General features: G+C 40.5%; 1 protein-coding gene across 3 annotated transcripts; it reads right to left on the bottom strand.

The window, feature by feature from the left end:
• Positions 1–1,094: 1,094 nt before the first annotated feature.
• LIN9 (lin-9 DREAM MuvB core complex component) lies at positions 1,095–25,079 on the bottom strand. Of its 3 annotated transcripts, none has more exons than XM_083496100.1 (15): positions 21,174–25,079; positions 14,530–14,562; positions 14,137–14,231; positions 13,659–13,763; positions 12,247–12,380; positions 11,275–11,400; positions 9,383–9,540; positions 7,987–8,120; positions 7,648–7,767; positions 7,390–7,491; positions 7,030–7,110; positions 5,783–5,908; positions 3,268–3,450; positions 2,771–2,868; positions 1,095–2,408 (listed from the first exon to the last, which is right to left on the bottom strand). In XM_083496100.1, the coding sequence occupies exons 1-15, from the start codon at positions 21,532–21,534 to the stop codon at positions 2,303–2,305; spliced, it is 1,962 nt and encodes a 653-aa protein (XP_083352226.1). In that variant the 5' UTR covers positions 21,535–25,079; the 3' UTR covers positions 1,095–2,302. The 3 variants fall into 3 exon arrangements, with proteins under 3 accessions (XP_083352226.1, XP_083352227.1, XP_083352228.1); XM_083496101.1 differs by lacking the exon at positions 21,174–25,079 and adding an exon at positions 19,903–19,951; XM_083496102.1 differs by lacking the exon at positions 21,174–25,079 and adding an exon at positions 17,886–18,111.
• Position 25,080: the final 1 nt, after the last annotated feature.

The raw sequence follows: 25,080 nt of genomic DNA, 5'->3' as shown, positions 1-25,080 counted from the left end.
ACTGTGATTTTAGGCTGGTGATATTTTATATGAAAGTGTGGTTTATAAATATTTAAGATAAATAATAAAATAATTCTGTCCAGCTTGTACACTTTAAATTCTTACTACTTTTCCCCCCCTGCCCCCAAGTCATTTAGTCCTTTAGTGTTGTAAAACTGAAAAACAAAGGGGTTGTTCCAGGCAGTCACTGTTAAAAGGGGATGCAGAGGCTGGCTGAGGATGATGGGAGTTGTAGTCTAAAACAAGGGCACTGGGTTAGTGAATGCTGATTTAAGCAGATCAAACCAATTCCAGTTAATAGCACCACTGGTGGTGGTTATGTTAGTTTGGTTTGCCTGGAGTTGACTTGGGAGAAAGACACAGTGAAGAAATTCTATTGTGAATATGACTCAGTATACAGAGGTACCTTTGAGAAATACACACAACATAGACCTCTTGACAGCAGCAGTTATAGTAGAAAATAAAGATTAAAAGCACAAATCCTATAAAATCAAAGTGGTTATTTCACAACCAAATAAGGAGTCAGGTCCTAGGATTTCCATAGGATTGTACAAAAATACAAATTGTTCCTCTTTGTGAGAGGAGCTGAAGCTTGGAAAGAAACCACATACACATTGATCTTTTCCTGACCCCATTGTCTATGAAAAAATGAAGAGGCGTTTTACTACTGTTCTGTCCACTAACATTGGCTCAGGCAACCCCCCCCCATAACAAAATTCAATTTTATGGTTATTTTATGACACCAATGGTTTTGTTTCCATAATGAAAATGTTATGTGGCAACTGACTGAAATTGGGGACATTGTACTAGGTCTACTATGTGGTTGCTGCTGTTTTGCAATCTAGCAGCATATACATTCTATGAAATAAATATATAAATTGCAGTGAAAAATACATCGGGGAGTCTTTCACCCCCCGCTCCCAAATTGGATGAAGTTCAAAGTCCATCTAAACATTCTCCACCACCTCTGCACACACCTTCCAAATCACCAGGCAAAAATGAATTTCTGAAAATATATTAACTAAACGTTTTAAAACTATTTCAGGCCTAATGCTCATGTTTCGCAATTTTAGTAAAACATTACAACTTACATAACTCAATGAGAATAAAAGATTTATGCATTTCTTAAAAGAACAGGTTTTGCTAAATATAGACTCTGCAGTTAAGTTCTGAAGCAGCACAAATACACACACAGAATACAGAAGCATTTTTAAAACTATACAAAATTTTAAATTGAAAATAATTGTTTACATTTTCTTTTTACATTAACATACAAAAGACCTCATTTTATGAGGCATGAAAGAATCAAAACATTGCTACAGCTATCTAAAAATTCAAATCTGGAAACAATTTATTACACTGAAGCTTTACAAGTCTATTCTAAATAAACAACTCAATACACCCTTTTTACAAGATTGATACTTCTGTGTACTCCTCAGATCTTTGCTTTTTATTTTTATTTAGGCAGTTCAGGGGACTGGCTATCCAACTGCATCATGAACTCTGTTAATTGCTTGATAAGCAGGTATCTAGTTTAAGTTTGTGCAACAAATCAATGGAAAAATATTACCAGTTATTTGTGTGAAATACCTTAACTAGAACACTTTGCCCATTATGGAGGGGGAAAAGCAAGTCATATCAATTTCTGGGAATTCAGCAGTCCTTTTCTACTCCTTCATTAGATTACTTTTATAAGTTATGATAAATAAAGACATTCAAACGATATTAACTGATTTACAGGGATTCCCAGTATCCACAAGTGTACAATAGCTACCTACCCACTCCCATTCCTTTGCATATCCTGCTGCCACTTCGCGAGAACAGGAATACACACTGCTTTTTACCAATCACAGCACTCTTCAGAAACTAAAATCAAAAGGCAGTGAGACACAAGTACTCGGCTTTCAAGAAGAGATTGCTATGCAACCTCTGTGTCACTTCCTTCTTCAAAACAGCTCTCAATAGTTGACAGAATAGTTGCAAATAAATTTAAAAGAAAAGTATTCTTGCTTCACATTATAAGAAAACATGTCTGTATAACTTTCAGTTCAAAAACAACATACCTATGTACTTTTATAACTAAAGGTTAGCTGTTAAACAAGATACTGTATGTGCATAGCAAGTGATGAAGTCTATAGCAATGCTGGTAATTTTATGCTGGTTTCTTCAGAAGCAGTACAATGGATCTCAAAATATCCTCTTTTCCTATTTCTTCTAGCAGTTAGGATATTTGGTGAAGCTTATATAAGAAGGCTTTTTCATAACTACATTCTGTACACTTGGACGAAGGTGAACGTTTCTTTCAGTCTCTGTTGGTGTTATTTGCAGCAAAGGCATGTAGATTTCCCATCTGGCTGAGGCCACTCTGGATGTGTGCAACGTGGATCTCAACGTTATTTTGAAAACAACTAAAGAAAGAAAAAGTTTTCGTTTGTCAGCATCTCTGAAATGTTCAACATACTGAATGTATTACAGTCTTTCAGTATACACCCCCTCCAACGTATTCTACTGCCCCTGCTTCAGTGAGATCTCACCGCCCCCAACATTGAGTGTGTTCAGGACTTTTTTTTTAATCTGTCCTGGCTTTGGGGATATAAATGTTTTTAAACTCTTGCTGCTGCTTTAAATTATTTTTTCTAATTATTGTTATAATGTTGTGTTACAGAAAGCTTGTATTATAAGCTACCCTGGGCTCTGCCCCCCCCTTTTAAAAGGCAGATGTATAAATATAAATAAGCACACCAATAAATAAAACACTACAAGATATTACCTGATGTTGGTGGAATCTATGGAATTTTTGATGTCGTTTAATGAATCTGTTAAAGACTTAAACTCAAAGGAGTTTAGATCGCCTCCTTCTGCTAGACACTAGAAGAAAAGAAATTTTAAAAATTAGGGGTTCAGGAGATAATACATGTTACAGCTGTTTACAAAATCCAAAAACTGTGGAAACTGCTCTGCCACCTTGTGCATCCTGCTTGTGTGGGGTGGGAGACTAAAGGAGGTTAGTGGACATTGATGAGGTCCTCAGAGGGTGCATAAACAGTAAGGGAGCACTACAGACTAGGTTCTGAGAAGGAAATGTAATGACAAGCCAAGTCCCTCTCTGAAAATTGCTGGGGTGGTATGTATGGGGGAAGTTAGTTATTAAAGGTAGCAGACTTCCACACTTTTCTGAGGCCAGCATTACTGTTTCAGCATCGGGGACAAGGACAGGGGGAGTGAGCATATTACAGTATGCATTTTCATTCTCTCAGTACCATTTACCTTAATCTGCAGTAATATTGCTGTAAGCCTAGCAATCAAATCTGTCAGGTTTTCATTCTGAACACACGGCTGTCCTGTTGTTGATGTATTTGACTGTCTGACAATTTCCTGAGCTTCTTCTTCACATCTCCGTCTCAGATCTGTGGGATGGTCTGCAGGCTGTAGACCCTGATCTGGGGCAAGCTGGGAGATAAAATGAACATAGATCGAATTAGATTTCATCTGCCAAGAGTTCACCCAGGTTCTATATGCTAACATTATTGCTGACTTATATTCTGTTTAAAACTGAGAGGTTATGCTATCTAGTGTAACAGTATCTGACTGAACAAGTTTTGCATTTGAACATTTTAAAAACACCACCACTCCATTAGGAACAGTAGCAGAAAATGGTAGTGTATAAAACTAATAGAATAGTGTCCAGTGCTTCAGACTGCAGATATGCGATGCAATTTTTAATGACCCCTACACTTTAAAAATCCCTTCAAGCAGAAAACTAGCATAGAGTGGGCTGGAATAAGAGCTCTCTCCCTGATATACTAGCTTTTTATTTGTGGGGAAGCAATTAAATAGCATCCTTCACCTGCAATTTCAGTTGCTACTGTCCATTCTACCATATCAGAGACTTACTACCTCATTCTCTTGCATGTGTATATCAGTTAAGTATTTCATTCAGTTATGTAGCAAATATGTGAAGAGGCTTCTAAACAGTTGAAGGAATATCAGTCAAGGTGAATTGGAAGAGTCTCTCTCTCTCTCTCTCTCTCTCTCTCTCACACACACACACACACACACACACACACAGAAATGGGAACTGCAAAAAGTAAATGTTGCAGCAAGAAATGTCCTTCGTTTCATATGACCATGCCCTCCTCTTCTATGATTCCGTGTTCTATTCCCCCAATTGACACTCAGTATTCTGTGGTTACTGAACATGCTCAATCCTCATTGGACTGTTTGTGAGTTTTGGTTTTCTCTCTCTCAAGGTTTCTACTAAAGACCTCTGCAAATGTAAGGCTTTCGCTGAGTGCGCCAATACTGCTCTCTTTCTTTGCAGTGGCCTCCTTTTGCTAGAGAAAGTAATGAAATCTTTAGAATCATATACCAACAGATATCCAGATAGCCATTCTTTTCTCATAAAATATTACAGATGGTGGAGAGCATAAGGCCTGTAGTATTTGAAACTCCCATTGTTCTAAGCGCATTTTGCGACAGGGAATTTCATTAGTGTGAGCAGTTTCTGAGCTCTGGGCGCAGTACTGTGCCTAATATTTCAGATTAAAACTGCCACAGTTGAAGAGACCCTCTTAAGAATATTAGGGGGGCGGGCAGGGGGACGACTAGACCATGTGAAAATTGAACATAAGATTTTAGCTGCAGTTCATTCATTTTCAGCTTTGTAATCTTGTTATAAAAGAGCGTGCCTAGACATTCCGTTGTTGCACCCATAACCAAGGTTTAAGGTCCCATTTAGCTCCTAGCTTTCATATCTCAGTTTCTAACACCATCAACCCCAGGGGTAGTCAACCTTTTTATACCTACCGCCCACTAATGCATCTTTCTTGATGGTAAAATTTCCTTACCGCCCAGCAGTGCTTGATGGAAGGAGGATTCAGCCTGTGCCGTAGAACCCCCTACCGCCCACCTAGAATCCTGAAGCACCCACTAGTGGGTGGTAGGGAACCGGTTGACAACCCCTGGTCTACCCACTGGAGAGTGGCACTGTACGAAACAATGCCTTAATTACTAATATGAAAGAGAACAGTTCCCCATGCTTGCAAGTCATGGCAGCATGGTGTAGTGGTCAGTGTGGGACTTAGACCTGGGAGACCAGGGTTCAAATCGCTACTCAGCCATGACACCCAGTGGGTTATCTTGGGCCAGTAACTATCTCTCAGTTTAACATACCTCACAGGGCTGATGTGAGAATAAAATGGAGGAGGAAAGTGTATATGCCACCTTGAGGAACTTGGAGAAAAGAGGAGATATAAATGCAATAACAACACTAGTTACCTAGACAGTGATTGCATTATACTAGGTAGGTATTTGTGTAGTGAGAAGGGCACTCTGCTCATGCCCACATGCACTCTCTTCACTTGGCCTCAAGAGTAGGGCTTATGTTTGGTTCATATTTCTTTAGCTTCCATTCCTTTTTCAGTAGTGATATTGTGTTACTAATATGGTGCCTTAACTATTTAGCCCTGTGCAACGTAACACTAATTTTCAGTAATGAGAGATAAGTTCTAGTTGCAGATGTTGGCAGAGGACATGCTGAAATGAATTCTGCATGTGCTCAGAGACACACTTATCCTTTTGCAGTCATGCTGCGGCAGCTTTCCAAAATTCAAAACAGGAGATATTCACAGTCTTCCCCAGAAATGCCAGGAATTGAACCAGGGACACTCTTCATGCAGAACTGATGCTTTACAACTGAACTATATCAGTTTCTGAGGCTGCTATGGGTTCTTCCAATGGCTATAATCCTCTACTTGGGAAAGATAGAACAGCAGCATTTTACCTCATAACAATACTGTTGAACTTTATGTAAAACTTTGTTTAGATCCTTGTTCAGCTGTTCAAGATCTAAGACAATAGTTGCGTATCTTCTCTGAAATTCAATGCCAATAGGCATTGAGTAGGATTTCTGTGCAAAGAAAAGAGAAAGAAAAGAATTAAGTGCACAAAGCAATAACTTGTTTATTTCTTGCACAATTAAAGCGAGATTTCAAAACAATTTGGTTTTGAAATAGTTTTGACATGAGGGCTTCTTAAAAATGCTTGCTGCATTACCTAGCCACCTTAAGGAAAGTGTGAAAATGTATTTAAATTTTCTATGAAGATTTAATCAACGAACAAACAGAGGGTCCTTTCAAAATCCATTCCTGCAAATAAATTTGAATTTCTGGTGCAGATATTTTCTGAACTGTATTACATTTTACTTATTTTATTACACCCTTCCCCCTATGGAAGTCCAGGGCAGCAACTGTATGCCTATTTAACTGATGCATGTCCAAGATAGCCTGGGTTGAGTTCAGATTTAGTGCTGCTGAAATCCTACAAACAATTACCTGTCAGTTCTCAGTGGGATTTATCGTAATTTTGAGTAAGCATGCATAGGGTTGTGTTGTAAGGTGTTTTAAATGGAGAAAGATTCCTACCAGGACTTGCTACAATTTTTTATTTGAACTGTGACAGCAAATATAAGGTCACTCTGTGTTTGTTGAATGCTCTTCCCCAGGGAGGCTCGCTTGGCACCTTCATGATGTCTTTTTAGGAACCAGATGAAAACACTCCCTCTTTGCTCAGGCCCTTAGCCAATTAAACATTCTATGGCTTTTTAAATTGGGGTGGGGAAAGAGTATTGCTTTTGTTTGTTATTATATTATGTATGTTTTTATCGTAAACCACCCTGTGATCCTCAGATGAAGGATGGTATAGGAATTGAATAAACAATAATAAAAGATAGCCACAAAAGAACATCTTAGAAATATATAGTTCTTTCTTTATGTCAATACTTAGAAAAGCTGCTACTAAGAACAAATTATTTTCAAGTACTCTCCCACTCTTAACTAGATCTGAGAGTTAAAACCTTCAAACTGAGGCTTGGAGGCTCAGGGGGATGGGGCATGGGGCCTTCAATCCAAATTCTGTTACAGATCTTCCTTTGTTTGAACTTAGTTAAACAAGATGCATACACCTTTAAAACTCCTTAAGCCCTGTGTAACCTTTACAAGACAGCTGAAACTAGTATACATATATATTTACCAATTTTTCTGCTTCTGTGTTCATCTCCCTTAATTGCTTGATGTGTTCCTTCTTGATCATAAGAATCTTTGATAGTCTGGTCTGCAGAAAACAGAGAAAGCATATCAGAATAAATATAAGATCAGTGGATTGTAAAATACATTATAAAGTAAAAACTTAGCAAACTATTGTTGTGGATATAAATCAGACGACCAAGATACAAATTAAATGTACAGACGATATAATCTGGCTTTCAAAGATTTAGGGAACGTCATTGTAGATGTTTGACAGCCATGTATAAAGTAATTAAACCGATTTTAACTTTTGGAGATGCTCAAAATCAGTACAGATAAAACTGAAAGAAAAGGAATTTACACTCACCACTTGGATAAGGAATTCTACTGGAAAACCACCTAATGTCTCACTATCTGAGCCTGAAAATTTGTTCTTCCAAGAAGACTGTCCTAGTAAAGGATCACTGTCCTATGCAACAAAGAAAGTTGCCTTAAGCATTTTATTTCATTCATTCTTATGTATTAGTTAACTATAGAATTTATTGAAATACTTTAATTTGCTTCAGATGGTTTAAAATGCAGCAAATTACTGAATGAATAAAAAAAATCACTTTAAGATACTTACTGTAATTGGTGACTGGAGGGAAGGTGTGTAATGTAACCGAGGAGGAGTCATAAAGAATCTAGAAGGTCGCTGTTTTTGTCCAAAGGCAGCAATTGGCATGGTTTCATGAGGTTCATTACTCTTTAAGTTAGAAAGAGGAAGAAAAGTTAAGCAGCATTCACTACGATTAAGAGTAATATCTTGAAAAAGAAAATGTATTTTAGATATATTAATAGTTGACAAAAATACTATATGCCTTTTATTCTTGAATTGTCTTGTAAAATAAATTTATGGCATTCATCTGGGAGAAAAGAATTCACATGCTTGCAGACTTTTTTAAAAAAAGTAGATATTACTTACGAGAACTTCATAATCCGGGATTGTATGCGTTCCAAGCCCTGACCTCTCAAAGGTTACTCTGTAAGTAGCATTAAGAGTGTCAACAGCATCTATCTGTCCAGTGAAGAGTCCATCATGAGCACCACGTAACCGTGCTAAAATAAAAAACAACCCCAGTCTTAATCAGAGCAAAATATTGATGCATGCCACAGAAATCAGGTGTGGCTTCCTCTGCCTTTCCAGCCTGAAGCAGTTGCATCCAGTTTCTAGCTCACATCACTCAACTCTGGTCTTTTGTCCTTCTAATTAACAGATAGTTGAGGGAGAAAGGCCACCCCTGGCACAGAGTCATTTCCTTTGTTTCCTTAATGACCCATACTTAACAGGCTATTACCAGGCTGACTATTCCAACAACCGAATCTATGCTGGATCCAGGAATTAGGAGGGTGGCTCAGGCATACAGCATCTCATAACACTATCTCCTGCGAAGAACAAGACATCTGTCCCCCAAAGCTATGGGTACAGTAAGGCGACTATTTAATGATAGAAGCTACTATTTAATGACAGAATCAAGAGTTCTGCCTCAACAAATTCTGTACCAGGAAAGCAGAATTCTGTGGCTAGTATAGTATTGCAAATTAAGTCTTAATCTCATATATTTTCTTATTTTGCACAATTTAGTCTGATTTTCTAAATGGAAGAGGAAAAGGCAGGTGTAGGACCGTGACCCCTGTCCCTATCCCAGAGAATCCTTTCTGGCTTCTAAGATTTCACTAGGCATTGCTTGCCTAATGTAAAAGCCTATCTTCACATAGCTATGAAGGCTAGAAGCCTGCATTTTTCAAAATGGAAGATTAGATTATGAGGAAGCAGAATTATGTGCTTGTGAGGAATCAGAGAATACAAAGCCCTTATTATAAACATGGCAGGAAACAAACAAAACTAAAACCCCAAATGGTGGGCATTTAAAACAAAGCTGCATTCTTATTGTTCTATAATTCTGGACAAGGCTGGGACAGCCCATTCTAAATGGCTGGTAGAAAGACTAATGGAATCAGTAAGCAGAAAACTCCCAATGATGTAATATCATCACGCTGTGTTAAAGAAAATAGTGGCAGACAACAGTCATGGAAGTGACAGGGTGGATTAAAAGGAATTATGGAAGCCAGCCCTTGATTTAAGTACATGGTCCTGTCAAAGACTAGAGAAGTTTTGCAAGAGTGTGCCGTGTATCTTATGACTACTTGGGTCATTTGAAATGCCAAACCTAGGAAGGTAATCCTGTTTACAGATGGTGCAGTACTAGCAGTGGAGATGTAAAAGCTTCACTCCTTTAAATAACTTCAAGTTAAACTACATCTTCAGAATTCAACACCAATTAAAACAGCAGTGTAATTTAGAGATGGGGAAAAGGTACCTGTAACTTTTGTTCCTATAACTAGTGGCAACGGAATTTCTTCTGGAAGATCTTTAAACTGGGATATATCTGCCACCTTCCGCTGTTGCAAAAGTCTAATTTTTTGCCGTTTCTGTTTTAATGCGGACCTTTCCTCTTCAAAGAATGCAGAAGAGCATCTGCAAAACAATTGTAATTTCTTTACTTTATGTTCATTTATTCAAACATCTTATAGCTTTATCCTTGAAAAGTATGATAGATTGGGTTGCAACCAAAGTCACACAAGGTCATCCGCTTCTGCAATGGGAATTTCCTCCCTCAGCCCTCTGGTGCAGATTTCACTGATGGGGGGTGGGTAAGATCCAATGTGCAAGTGGAAGTCTTACACTTAACAGGACTTCTTGGATAAAACCGACTGCTTTTATACACTTTTTACATTGAGGGGGGAAATTAGTACAACAGAAAGCAAGTGGTACACAGACTGGAAAGGTCCCCCTGCAGGAGTATTTGACAGAAGTGAAATCTGTATATGCTGAAAATATAGCTTATCCCTATGTCTAAACACTGACACACAGAAACGATGGTTGTCGGTAATAAATGCAGTTAGATGCAATATGTTTATCCTTTCTTTGCAAAACTGAAGCCTGTCAAAACCAACTGTGCACTGAAGAGAAAGCAGTAATAGCTAACTGACATCTGTACAGACAAAAGACAGTGGTTATGAGGTTGAATGCATACAATTTGGCTATCAACAGTGCAATCTTATGCATGTTTATGTAAGTCCACTGCATTCAATGGGGATTACTCCCAGATTATGTGTATATAAAACTGCAGCCCAAGGTATCTAGATTTGAATTCCGAAAAAGGTTTCTAACCTTTAGAGCTGTAAAGTACTAGGATAGTTGTCTTAGAACAACTGCAAGAAGAAAGAAGCGTGCTATAGTCATAAGAAACAGTTATCACATGGGTAATGTGTTTTGTTTTGTTTTTTTGCCTTGCCTTGCCCATGGCTGAAATTCTTTCTGAATGCTATTATAAACAGACCCTGCTCCTTTGTTGCGGCTTTCTTCCTCAAGTCAGCAAGAGCTATTTGATTTGTGGGGCTATCCTTAAACAGTTTATCAACCCCAGGCTCATAATAATAATAATAATAATAATAATAATAATAATAATAATAAACACATCCTAAAGAAGCTAGGGAAAATGGTCTAATCCTTTAGCATCTGTACTGGTTGTCTGTTATTTATGCTTTCTTATAAAGCTTTACTGGTCTTCATTCAGTCCATTACTCATCCTGATACCAGAATCAGATGAACATAAGAGACAGAACCTATTCCGAAAATCAGAATTACCTTACTCAGTGGTTTAAGGTAGATGTTTAAAAATGGAGAGCAATACAGAAACCTACACAACCCCATAACATAAATGTCAAGAAACCAATAAGTAGTTTTCCAGTGGTATCTTCTGGAATCAAGCTTCTAGGTATGAATGGAATCACTGTGTTCCCATTTCTCAGCCCTATGCATAAGGATGTCATGGTCCACAGCATTGAAAGCTGCCAAGATACTTAACATGGTTATGCTCTCCCAGTCCAGTATGGGGAGGGGTGGGGCACTTTGAGAATAGGATGCTGGACTAGAGGGGCCAGCAGCCTGGTCCAGTAGGCTCTTCTTATGTCCTTATATATGCTAAGTTGTACTCCTCAAATGCTTTGCATTCATCATCAGGCTGAAACTTGGCTACATACTCAATTACGATTATGCAACATATCCTACATTCTTAAAATTACCCATTAAGCACCAACTTTTTAAAATGAATCATCCAGGAAACCCTTCAACAAAAACCACCACCACCAACTCCCCACAAAAACTCTACAGCTAAAGAGCCTTCAATCTTTCAAGCTAATGTTTTACCTTCGTGGCTTCCCCATTAACCGTCTGATCTTTCCCCATTCAACCCTTGTTAATTTTCTGGTTTTCAGATTGGGAAAAGATTCTTTCAGGCAAACGCAGAAATCATTATCACCTTCAAAGAGTGGCCTATTAAAAACAATTGGTATTCTGTCATTATATTTTCAAGTACATTCAGAAAATGTATTATGACATGCCAACACAATTTTACCTCCATATACCTAAGACTAGAGAATTTTGCTTCCTAAATGTTTAAATTATAGTCATTTGTCAACTTGGGCTTAATATTAATTTCTTCATTTTACAGGGAAAATGTTATAACTGAAATGTTATAACATGTTATAACTGAAAATTAAAATGTTATAACTGAAAAATATTTTGAAGCTAATGCAGTCAATTTAGAAATGAACAAGGCATTCTTACAAAAAAATACACTTTCCTATTTATTAAAACTCTGCCTTGCATAATATAGTTTACAGAACCATGAAAGTCATTATTACTCTTATGACTCCAGCAACTGTACTATTCAGAAATTAAAGTAATAAGCTTTGTAACATTAGAAATATTGCTATAAGTTGTCACCAATATATGGTAGGCAAAAATGACGATAAGAACCAGGCCAAGGTATATCTTAGCAAGAATATAGCAATTATTTTCTTATCTCTTTAAAAAACTTGCTATTGCAAAACATTTTGCAGAGAAACTGATGAACAATATTTAATTCTTGTAACTGTATTAAAATCTGACAAAACCATTTTTGCCCCATTTTGCTTTAAAAAAAACAACCACAAGTTTCACTGCACAGCTATGAAGCAGCCATATGAAAATACAAATAGCGTAATTCCAGTATATTGCTTTACAATGTTATCTCATACATGCCTACACAGAAGAAAGCACCTTTGAGGTAAATGGTACTTGCTTCCATGTCTGCATAGGATTGTAATCTAAAACTAATAAATGAAAAGTCATACATACTTATCTATATTTGAGTAGAACCACTCGTAAATACACCATTTGTGTGCTTTAGGAAGTTTGAGTAAGTTACGTAGCCGCAAACCGATCTTCTGTGATGCCTTTTTGTCTGGTGTTGGCATTGTTGCAGTAAACTTCTAGATAATAATAAAAACGACAACAACAACAACCAGAGATTACTAATAGAAATACTAAAAGAACAGAACCACAGAATTATAGAGTGGGAAGTGACCCTGAGGGTTATCTAGTCCAGCCCCTTGTAATGCAGGAATCTCAAATAGATCATACATGACAGATGGCCACCCAACCTCTGCTTAAAAGCCTCCAAGAAACTTGGACAAGTCTTAAGGGCAGTGCTGTGCACTTAAAAACCTCCAAGGAAGGAAAGTCCACTCTAAAACCGCTCTTAACTGTCAGAAAGTTCTGCCTGATGTTTAGTTGGGATCACCTTTCTTGTAACTTGAATCTATTGGTTCAAGTCCTAGCTGAACCGTTTGTCTTAGTTTTTAGTTGCTGCTTTGCTAATAGTGATTTATAGATTGTAACTGTTTTGCTGATTATTTGTTAATTATTTCATATGCTTTATGCCGTACTTGTGGTGTTCTGTTAAGCTCTACTATGTCATTGTTATTTATTGTTTGTAAGCCACTTTGGGATTCATCTGAATGAAAAGCAGCATAGAAATGCAACCAATCCACGTTGCAAACTTGAGTTCATTCTGAGCTTTGGCCCACCTGACCTTCTCCTTGCAACTGTTGGCTACTCGTGAATACCCTTTTCTTCGTGATTTCTCATTTCTTCCATTTTTTACATGCCCTTCATAAATCTCAGTTCATCTGTAAGCCCCTTATGCAGCCACACTGGTTTCTTTAAGTGCAGCCCACTTTTCTTTCTTGTTGGAATTATCTGCCTTTGTCCCTTCAATCTTTCACCTTTAAGAAACTCCCATCCAACCTGGACTCCCTTCTCTTTGAGTATTTCTGACCACGGAATCTCACCCAGTAGTTCCTTAAGTTTTTTGAAATCAGGCTTCTTAAAGTTCAGAGTGGATGTTCAACTACACTCAGTTTTCATTTCCTGTGTATAATGAAACCCAAGAGGACATAATCAGTTCCTCCCAAGCTTCCGGGTACTTTCACTTTTTCAATCAGTTCCTCCCTGTTGGTGAGGACCAGGTCCAAGAGAGATGATCCCCTTGTTGCTTCTTCCATTTGTCAGTGAGGCAATGGAGGAATTTGTTGGACCTTACATTCTTGGCAGAGTTTGAGTTCTAACAGATATTGCAGTAGTTGAAGTATCCCATGACTACTATATTTCTCCTTTTTAAATGTGTTTGGATTTTTGCAATAAAGTGGAAACTGAGAAGGTTTAGTTTACCTATCAATGAATGCAACAAACTTTACAGATTAACATACCTGGGGAACCATTGCGACTCTCTGGTTTCTTTTGGGTGATCGGGTATTCATTTGCCTTTCCTCTTCCTCACAAAAGGACCGACTTCGTTTTGAACTTCTGAAGGGCTGGAGCAAAAAGAAAAATCTGACTCAATCAACTGAAAAGCTTCACAACGCGCTTTCCTGCAATACAGCAAACCCATGATAAACAAGCAGAAGATGCTTCCTTTAATATAATCTTTCTTGATCTATGTAGCACAGTTACAGACTTTTGTGGCCTCTAGTTTCCCTCACCTTGCTTATTTTACTTAGCTGAAAGCAAATTTACCTAAACAGCTGGCTTCCTTTTGTACAACTGTTACAGTACTCATGTAATGTCATATTTTATACTGATACTCTGCGCTTACGAAACCAGGAAAAATGTTTATTCTTAAAAAATTTAACGGCCAAAGGAAAGAAAACAAGAAGACTACTAATATAGGTCAATGTTGCTCCTTACCATTTCTACAGCAGCTCCTGCATTCTTGCCTTTCCAAATGGGTGTTTTCTGCAAGGAACTGAATTTTTCATTCCATGTATTTGATAAACTTCCCTCTGTATTAAGTTATAAATCATAAATATTATTATTCCTATGTAAAATTAATATAATGTTCTCTAAAAATCCTTTACTGTACAAATGAAAACTTAAAAGTTTACCATTCTTAACATTAAAGATATAACCACATTGTAAAAAACCTCTGTTTAACTTTTTAAAATTATGTTATCTTTCTATTTTGAAAATGCAGCCGACTTCCCACTTAAGAATGAAGTGCTCTTTAGATATTCATTCACACCATGACTGAACTTTTACTTCCACAAGTACAACAAATTAGAAATAAATGGTATGTCCTACCTTTCAAACTAACCAGAGCTTTTGCTGATGAACCTGAAATAAGTAAAAAAATCTAATAAGGGAACAATATTTCCTGACAGTGGATTCACAGTTCTTTCAGCATTTATAGCTAATTTACTTTTCTTTCTTAATAGGGAAATGCCTTACAAGTGTAAATAAGCTTCAGCCTGTTCAGCTATTACGGCTTCCAACCAAGGAAGTATTAATTCAGGGAAGATGTACTTCTGGGAAGATCAGGATTCTCTGTGAAAACATCCTCAGCATGCTCACAAAGTATTCATCAGAGAAGTGTAGCTATGACAGCTAAGTCAAATTCAAAGTATAAAGTATAAATACCAGTTGTGTCCAACTGATATCCCTCCACTTAGGAAGGCTCTTTGATCCAGCAGAACCTACCATCAACAGAATAAGTATTGATGTGATCTTTGGTAATTCCCCCTGCAGATTCCACACCATCTCCCATACTGTACTGAAGGATCCATAGCAGATTTGAGCAGGTATGGAGTTGAAGGGGGTTGGCATTTGTCTGTCTTGGGAGACAATGGAGAGTGTGTGCCTTTGGGGGTGAAGTCAAACTGTTGGAAGGTTGCAGTGCCTGCTGTGGCTGTAGAGACTGATGCAGGATAGACATGTTTTGTTGCAGCTGGGGCAGATGAAGGCATTGGATGTGTTGCTGCACACGCACCATGGCATTTCTTCTCTCTGTGCTCCTTGCAGCAGTCATTCGTCCTCTGGTCAGTGCTGTGGACACACAACCTGACTGGTTGTCTCCAGGTACTGTGGTTGTCTGCAAGGGATTCCCACACGGTGGGGTTAACGTTGCCAGTCTTCATGTCACATTTGCAGACATCTTTGTAAAAGCCAACGGGCCTAGGTTGAAGGGAAAATCTCTGAAAATCACTCCAATTCCTCGACTACTAATTTAAGTTCCCACTGGATCAAAGAGTTTTCTTTTGGTGGAGGAACACCAACTAGATACAGCCCAGAAGCACATTAACGCTAGGGTTATTTCACACATATAATGTCAAATTATTGTATGATGGTAAAGAAACAAGGACTGTGCTCTGTTGCCCTGGTCCCTTTGCTAATCCCCTAATTACTAACTTCCTGATATTCAGCAAACCATATTTTGTGGTTTCATCCCAGGAGCATGAATACAATCTCTTCAACTATAAAGTCAAAGTAAGCCAAAAAATGAAAACATGCAACATAGCAGTAATACACATGGAGAGGGCACATGGAGAAGGGCTCAGATGATGATCACAGGGTCTGGGCCGGTTCAAATGAGGAGAGGCGATCCTTGAGGTATTGCAGTCGTAAGCCATTTAAGGCTTTACAAGTCAAAACCAGCCCTTTGAATTGGGCCCAGAAGCCAATTGAAAGCCAGTGCAGTTGGGCCAAGATTGGTGTAGTATGTTCAAACCGTCTTGCCCTGGTGAGCAACTTGGCCACCAAATTCGACATCAGCTGAAGTTTCCAAACCATTTTCAGAGGCAGCCCCGTGTAGAATGCATTGCAGTAATCTAATTTACCAGAGAACAGAAGACAGAAGTTAGGCTATCTTTGTCCAGATTAGGGGCACAGTTGGGCCACAAGACAAAGCTAATGGAAGGCACCCTGTGCCATCAAGGCCACTTGAGCCTCAAGTGACAGCAAAGGATCTGGGATTACCCCCAAGCTACGCACCTACTCTTTCAGAGGGAGTGTAACCCCATTAGGAGCAGGCAATCTCCTATCCATCCAGTCTAGGGAACTACCCACTAACAGTGCTTCAGTCTTATCTGGATTGAGTTTCAGTTTGTTGGCTCTCATCCAGTCCATTACTGAGGCAATACAATAGTCCATCGCATCTACTGCCATACCTGCAGATGTAAAGGAGTAGAGCTGTGTGCAATTCGCTTATTGCTGACAATGCACTCCAAAGCGGCAATGCTCCCACTCATCGGCTTCAAGTAGATGTTAAACAGGATAGGGGATAAAATTGAATCCTGAGGAACCCCACACTGAAGGTTCCACGGGGCAGAAGAACACTCCCCAAGCATCACCCTCTGGAAATGGCCATCCAAGTATGACCGGAACCAATGCAAAGCAGTGCTAAGCACCCCCAACTCTGACAGTTGCTCCAGATGGATACTATCGTTTATGGTATCAAAAGCCATTGAGAAGTCGAGGAGGATTAACAGGGACATTTCCCCCTGTTTCTCTCCCAAGAAAGATCACCATACAGGGCGACCAAAGAAGTTTCTGTGCCAAAACCAGGCCTAAACCCCTATTGAAACAGATCAAGAAAATCAGTTTCTTCCAAGAGCATTTGGCTCTGGTCTGTGACTACCTCCTAAAGAACCTTGCCCAAGAAGGGGAGATTGGCAACTGGCCAGTAATTACTTAGATTTTTCTGAATCCAGGGAGGGCTTCTTAAGGAGTGGTCTTACCAATGGCTTCTTTCAAGCAGGCAGGAACCACCCCCATCACAGTACCCTCTCTGCTAACATTAGTCAAGAGAGGCAAGAGCTCAAGCGGCTTGCTTGACCGATCCATATATCTTGTCCACATCCTGAAGCCTTACCAACGGAAAATCATCCAACACAACAGGACTAGATAGTGCTTTGGACACCCCTTGAGAGTCATTACTATAACAGCCAAGTCAAGATCCCTGTGGATGCAAGCGATGATGACACAAAGCAAAATCTTACTGACAACATTGATTTTCCCTCTGTCCCTGTGCAATGTTGTACAGTAACGATAAAAGATTGGTTTTACTCTCACAGATTAGCCACAGGTCCCAAGACTCAGATGTTATAATGCAATACAACATCACACACCTGTATTTTCAAAGACCACAAGCAGAAGAGAAAGAGAGAGAGAGAGAGAGAGAGAGAGAGAGAGAGAGAGAGAGAGAGAGAGAAGTAAGCTAGAAGCATGCTGAGCAGATAGCCCACACACCAGTCTAGCACAGACCCAGATGAAACCAGTTAGGAAGGCAGTAACAATTAGTATGCAATACTGCAAGAACTGTACTAGAACAGCAGTCATTATTTGCCAGCACTACTGAATCACACTACCAGATTATGATCTTAGGGTACTTTCTTGATGGTAAGTTAAGTTCCATTACACTTGAACGGGACTTACTGTATCTGCAAATAAATGTTTTTAGAGTCAAGGTATGAAAGTGGTTGAGAAACGTTTATCTAACTAAAAAGCCTACCTACCTATCACTTTGTGAAGCTGGTGGAGAGTGGGATGTGGAAATTTAATAGAAAGCTGTTACACCACAAATGATTGAATAAGAAGACGATCTTAGCACCCTACTCCTCCCAAGTGAACCAATTAAGTTTAGTTTATGTAGCTTAATTTACCTATTTTGCTTCATTTTTTTGGCTTGGGCTAATGGGAATTGACAGCTTTGTTCAGATGTTGATGCAGAACATCCAAACAGATGCACCTTTTGTAGAGGAAGGAACTTCTGGCTTGAATGATTATGAGTAGCACTTAGCAGTTATTATTCATGTGAATGCAGTCATCACGCAAACTACTCATCAGCATGGCTGCACCAACACTACTTCCTCCAGGCGGCTGTGTCCTTCAGAATGCTCTTTGGGGGATATCTAGACTGGACCCATGTGTCCTTATAAAAAAAAAATCAGTTTACTGAGCAGAAACCTGCATTTTTTTAAAAACAAAAGATAAAGCTTTATGTTGTTCAATTCCATACTGCCATAGATTTGTGCAATAGGTTGACAAGCGACAGTTATTTAGATAACTGTGTTATCTAACTCAGTAGTCTTCTACTTTTTCAAACCAAGGACCAACGTGCATTTGGAAACCCAGTTCTTAATTTCCCCCATATATTTGAATGGTGGTAGTGCTGCTGTTGTGACCTAACTTAAATCAAGCTGCAACCTGGTAGTGGGTCCTGGCCTGCCAGTTGAAGGCCAATGATCTAAATACATGTTCATACCTTGTTAGTGACATGATGTTGGTTGCATGTGCTAATGAAGATGTATCTTGAGTTTTCTGATTATCATGCTTGGAGTGGGGAGGAAAATTATTCTATGTCAGAGTAGACAACAAGCTGTAATTGCCTTCCTCTAACATCTGGCTTGAGTGAATTTCTCAAGATATTTGGTATATAGATGCACTGTGCAATTCCTTAGCGAGTGGTCATCTCTGACATGATGTTGATGCCTTCTGCTTGATGCACATGTTTATACTTTGGATCATGCAAGTTAATATGTAGATAGATTAGTGTTAGTTCAAATGATAGGCACCTGATTCAATATTAAACATGCAAACAAATGCCTTGCATGTTCTCATTAAAGAATTCTCATACAGGTCATTTTCATATATGCATCTCCCAGTACAAAACGCTTGTATATAAACACGGTGCATTCCCACTCATTAGTCTCACCCTATGAAAAGGAGTAAGTTTAAATGATAGCCCCAAATCATATCAGACTAGAAAATACCTTTCAAAATGACCCTTACACCTTGTCATGTGGAACCAATGGACCTACTGAGAATGACTAACATTTGATATCACCTAATACATTGAGTATGTTTTACCAATCATAGTAAACAGTAACCAAAATAACCCAACTTCCTTACTTTCAAATGTACAAATATAACTCAAAATAATTTTATTAATATTGTAGTTTTCCCACATACTAATGATTTAGTTCTTTGTTCAATCTACTGTATAGCACATTAGACAAATACAATTCAATATTATAGCCTATATTCACAACAAACTTCAAAGTCATTGATAATTTGTCCATAAATGCAATTTTATATAATTCACTGCTTTTCTTTAAGCTTCAACTTTTGCACCACCACACAGTTGTGAACTTGAGTGTATAGTATGTACAGTATATCGCCTTGCATTATTTCCCGCACATTTGAACAGATCTTTGGCCACCACCTGCATAACTACTAAATGAGTCCATATGCTGTAAGATTTCATGTTTTGTATTCATTTTCTTGTTTTCATATACAAATTTTCAGTGTATGTATACATGCAAACCTACATCAATTTCCACCAATTTGACACAGAATACTATATGGAGGTCACCCAAGTGTTCCTATTCCTTAGAAAGAAGTTTACAGTGACATCCACAGTATGTAACACCTCCTGTTAATACTCTGATTACTTTTTTACATAAACACAATAAAAGGTCAAGTGAACCTTGACCGGTCTCAGGGTGAATTTCTGTGGCAGTTCCCAATCCTTCATATAATAAATGCATCAGAGGATATGCATTATTTTTATGTTGATAATATGAGCCACCAGTCTTCTATATCCAGTGCTTACTCACTCTTTTTTTATTTGCTTACATTGGCACACCACCCTATAGTAGAACTCTTGGAGCAGTTTACCTGTGAAGTTGCTTTACACTTTTGAGCTGAGAAACATTGTGCCTTCCATCTGCCAGATTCAACGAAAATGCTTCCTCATGAAGATATATACTTGTTTTTGCTTCCATGGACAACCTGAATGCCCCCTCCTCCACATACATGGAACTTTTCAACATACCATGCCACAATTTTCCACGGTGCAACATACATAGCAAGCCAACTCTAGGAAGCATATTCAACCCTGCCAAGTGACCAGCCAAAAAACCAGTGCTTTTTTTCTAAAAAAAATATTTAGGGGTACTCTCATTTCCCTACTCATATTGAAATATTGCCCCTCAATGCAGCCAAATTTAGATTCACAAAATGTTTAGGGGTATGTGTACCCCACAGAAGAAAGTACTGCACAAAACAATGCGCTACCACTACCTTGGTTCCAAATTCAGAGGTTGCTAAATTACTAGTTGACATACACAAGAGAAACAACAATATGGACCTCTCCTTTGTCACTTTCACTATCCTGCTGCTATGGACAAGAGGAGAGTGAAAAACAACGCTTTATTTATCCTGGTTAAGAAACTATCTTCCTAAGCAGCAGGACGTTCCGTAGTGAAAAAGGGTGAGCACCTAAACCACCCCCAAAGCATCGAAGGTTAGTGTCATGTCAAACCCCCGGGGCAGGATGCCCATGGCAGGTCAGAGACCTCCCCAACTGCGCTGTGGTGGTTGCTGTACCCTTTATTTCCACTGCCTCTCCCGGAGAGGTGCAATGTCAGTGGCAGCCACCTGCCCTGCACGCAGCACCTCGTTGCCCGGCCTAGGGAAGCTTCCACGCCTCCCTTTCCTCCCCGGGCACTGCCCCGGCCTGCACCAAGACTGGGGGTGCAGGGTGCGGCTCACCCCCGACAGGAGAAGTGGAGGTTATATAACAGCGGCTTCCGGCCCTGCTCTGCTGGCCTCTCCCCGCCACCGCCTCCCAAAGAGGGCAGCTCCGGGGTGCGGGCGGAGGGGAGGCCACGGGAGAGCTGCACTAGGCCGGGCACTGAGGGAGGAGGAGACTGTGGCTCCGGCCCCGCACAGCTCCCACAACAACAGCAGCAGCAGCAGCAGCAAAAGCAGCAGCAGCAGTAGCGAGCGCCGCCGGCGGCGGCAGCCGGAGCAACCTGGGCGGCTCAGGGCCGGGAAAAGGGAGCAAGCGGAGGGTCCCGTCCCCGGGACCGCCCTTTGAGGAGCGGCGGCGGAGGAAGGGGCCGAGCGGCGGGACGGAGCGAGGGGCGCCGCGGGTCGCTACTCACTCTCGTCAGGCAGCTGATCCAACTCCGCCATCTTGAAGGAGCCGCGCCGCTTTTTCAAAGGCTGCCTGTCGCGGTGCATTGTGGGGGAGGAGACGGAGTCCTCCAGCCCGCCTGGCTGGCGGAACCGGGGCGGCAGGGGCGCGCCAAGCCGCTCAAGCAGCGCGCCCGGGCCGCCGCCGAGGTGCCCGCGAAGGCAGGCGCGGCCGGGAGCGCGCTCCGCTTGGCCACAGCGCGGCTGTCGGATCTCTTTCGTAGCGGCTTGAGAGAACTCCCAGCGCCGGGACTGGGAAGAGCGCTGGCTTCCCTGCCGCCCCGGGTGCAAGGGCTCCCCCTCTGACACGCGTCTTGCAGTCGTGGGCATGGTTGGGGCTGATGACGCGCAGAGCCACCGGGCTGTGCATCTCGTGCTCTGCTTTCAGGGGACAGTTGGGTGTTGTGGTGCGGGGCGTAAGAGGAACCCCCCGATCCCGTCCCCAAGCAACTTGTCGAGGTGGTACTTTTTGTTGTTGCATTTTGGGTTTTTTGTACAGTCCTGGATGACTGTCTTAATTTCTGGGCACCGCATTCTAAGGAGGCTGCGGGGTTTTGTTTTCCGAAGATGGTGAGGGACTTGGAGACCACGTCTGACGAGGCTGGGTATATATTTAGCTTGGAGAAGAGAGACCATTAAGAGGCGGCATGATACCCATCTTGGGGTATGTTAAAAGGCTGCCCCATAGGTGTTGGAGCACACCCTGTTTCCCCACAGCGCAAGACTTTGAAGCGGTGGGTTCAAATGACAAGAAAGGAGGTTATGAATAATCCGAAGGAAGAACTTCCCGACTGTAGAAGCGATTCAGTTCAGTCTTCTCCATTGCCCCTCCAAGATGGTTTTTTCCTCTCCCAGAAAGAAAGAAAAACATCATGATAACGACAACTGCCTAGAGTAGATGTTTCTGCAATGCGTGCTGACATTGAATGCTAGTAACATTTCTTCAGGACTTCTCCGGGGAGTCACAGGGCAGCTTCCGTTGCTAGACTCAAACTCCCATCATCCTTGGCCGTTGGACTTGCTGGCTGGGGCTGATGGGAGTTGGAGTCCAATAGGACAAGGTCCCTATCGCTCAACTAGGGCGACCATAGATTTGCAGTCTTTGTGGAATATGGGAGGGGCTGTGTAGTAAGTAACCACAGTTGAGATGTGACCAAATTTGAGCACTTCACGTTTATAAAATATGATAATTCTATTCCTTATAAAATGGATGTAATTTGTCCTTACTAAGAAATTTAGCATGCAGAATCTCATTGGGGAAACATACAAGCTGTCTGCATTTTGGAGAAATCTGATAAAGAATGCCTCAATTGCAGCATTTTTTTTTAAAAAGGTATTTCTCTCCCCTCCCTTATACTATATAGGGAGCGAGGGAAAGAGTTACATCAATGATTTCTGGTATTCAATTGAATGTTGGGGGTCTTGCCTATGGTGGTCTTCAAGTGGAAGCTAGAAATTGGAGCTGTAACTTAAGGACGGAACAACAAATTCTGCCTTTAATGTTGCTGTCACAGCAGTGGGGATTTTTTCATTTGATTTCCTTGAAATTTGAAATACCTCTGCACCTCTATGTAAATATCTCATGCAAATTCTATTAGGTTGTGGAGACACAGGCTGAAAGCTGCACTCAGCCGTTAAGCTCACTTTGGTTATCTTGGATCAGTCATCTGTCTAACCTACCTCACAGGGTTGTTGTGGAAATAGGTGTTACCACTCTCATTCTATTTCCATTATTTAATAATAACAATAAAGCTGAAAGAGGAGTGAATTGAATGGCTGTGGCAAGTGTGTAAGCCTTTCCCGCTGTATCATTTCCCCTAAATTACCCCTCCTCCCCCAGAGCTCACCTGTGACATGTAGATTTTCCTGCCTAGCCAATAGTGGCAAGTGGGATGCTCATGTTGGTGTAATTTGAAAATATCTGTGAAATTGCACTAGCTGCTTAGTCTGTGTCTTCAGTTACCCTTCCCTCATGTCCAATGTTCAGGGTTAGGACTCCACTTGTGGTGGGCCTCTTGAAACAGCCCAAGGCCACAGGCCTCAGCCATGACTTATCAACCCTCCTCCAAGTCTGCATGCAGCAACCTGGTAGTGAATGGTGAAAGTGGTGGATCTCTCTCTGAACTTGGATCTCTTCAGTTTAGCCTCTAAGAGCAGGTTACGGTACTTGGTAGCATAGTTTACAATGCACCAGCATCTTTTAACTTTATGTGTTTAGTGTGTTTGGGTTGTACTGTGTCTTGAGGCAATAAAACACTTTACACTGAATTGTGTGGGCAATGAGTTTTCTTCACCATCAATTCTGGAAAGGCTGACAACTGGAGAAGACTCTGAAGCTTTGATGGACAACTACTCTGCTGGTCATACTGATATAGGTGTGGTATCCAAATGATATCGCCATTTGCCATCACATCAGAAATAGCCCACTAGAATGCATTCATACCTTACACTGTACACAGACTTATCACTTGTTGAAAGTTGGCTTATTTGCAGATAGTGGTGGCTTTTCCAGCATTTAATAATGAGAACCTAAAGCACAGGCAAGGATAAGATCACAGCTGTTCAATGTCCTCTGGCTCTCTGCTTCCATTCTATTGTGAAGATAAATCCAATAGTTGATCCATGTTGAGTAAAAAGGAAGATTATACAGGGTGATTCATAATGAAGTATACAGTTTCAATGCACTATAAAAAAGAATGTATTATATCTTATGTTATCTGTAACAGAATTGTAGGGGAATGTTTAATTTTTTTTTTAAGAAACAGACACATTTTCTGCTTGAAGGATTTTCCCTGAATTGCAATAAAAAAATGCAGTTGTACAACAGTTACAGATTCCGTTCTGCTCAATTCAAGAACACACCTTCTCGACTGCAGACGCAGCCATTTTGCCTGACTAGTCACGTGACACGTGCGCTATCGCCTATGTCACTTCCCTCAGTAGTGGAACACAAACTTTATGACTATATCTACTTCACGGTTCGCAGTTGTGGTCTTTGTCGTCACCTGTTAACTGTTCTACAGCATCTGGAAACAATATGAATCACCCTGTATAATAACCTGGGACAATAAGCCAGCAGACACAGGCACTTATCCTAATGAAAACTTTGTTCCTATGTGCACACTTTACAAGACTGCATTGGAAGAAGGGCTGGGTAAGATGAGCAATCTGCTACTCAAGTGAGGCTATTGGTCTACAGACCAGTCACTGGCTAATATACTGAATTTGCAGGCTTATATGTTTTGGTGTCCTCCTTAGCCCTAGGAATCAAACATCTTGGAATCCAAAGACTGAGCTAGGGTAGAAAGTCTCCCATGTCTGCAGTGGGTGGATATGGCAAGGCTCTGCATGACTAGAAAGCTGCTATGGCTACATGGTCAAATAGTTGCTCTGTGGAGGTTCTGGTTTCATGACAGCTTGGGCAAGGAGAGCTGTTGTCTTTCTGGCTGCCTGGTAAGTGGATAGTGGAAGGGGTACTGGGAGCAAAGTACTGGAGTTGGGTGATGTCAATGGGTTACTTAGCTGTTGGCACACACTGACTGGAAGCCACACAAAGCAGCCACCTTTGCTGTAGACAAGATCACCGGGGCCTCATCAGTGCCTGGACTGACCACCTGGGAATGCCATGCAATACTAACTTCAATTCTGTTAGAAGAAAGCTTGGAAGGGGGCGGGGGGAGAGAATACAACTGATCAGCTATTATTTACTGTCAATGACTGGAGTTGCAAGCAGCATAATCACATTGGCTTTCGTTTCTACAGCTGCTGTTGTGCTACTGACTGCTGCTGGTTAAGGACTGAATTGTGGCTAATTTACAGAGGCATTAGCCCTGGTCAATCACAGGATTGCACGAAAAGTAATTGAAGCTTTAAATA

The sequence above is a fragment of the Podarcis liolepis genome (genome assembly GCF_965112155.1).
Source record: "Podarcis liolepis genome assembly, chromosome: 3".
Taxonomy (NCBI): Eukaryota; Metazoa; Chordata; class Lepidosauria; order Squamata; family Lacertidae; genus Podarcis; species Podarcis liolepis.
Note: the sequence above shows the minus strand (reverse complement) of the source record. Positions and strands in the feature narration are given on the sequence as shown.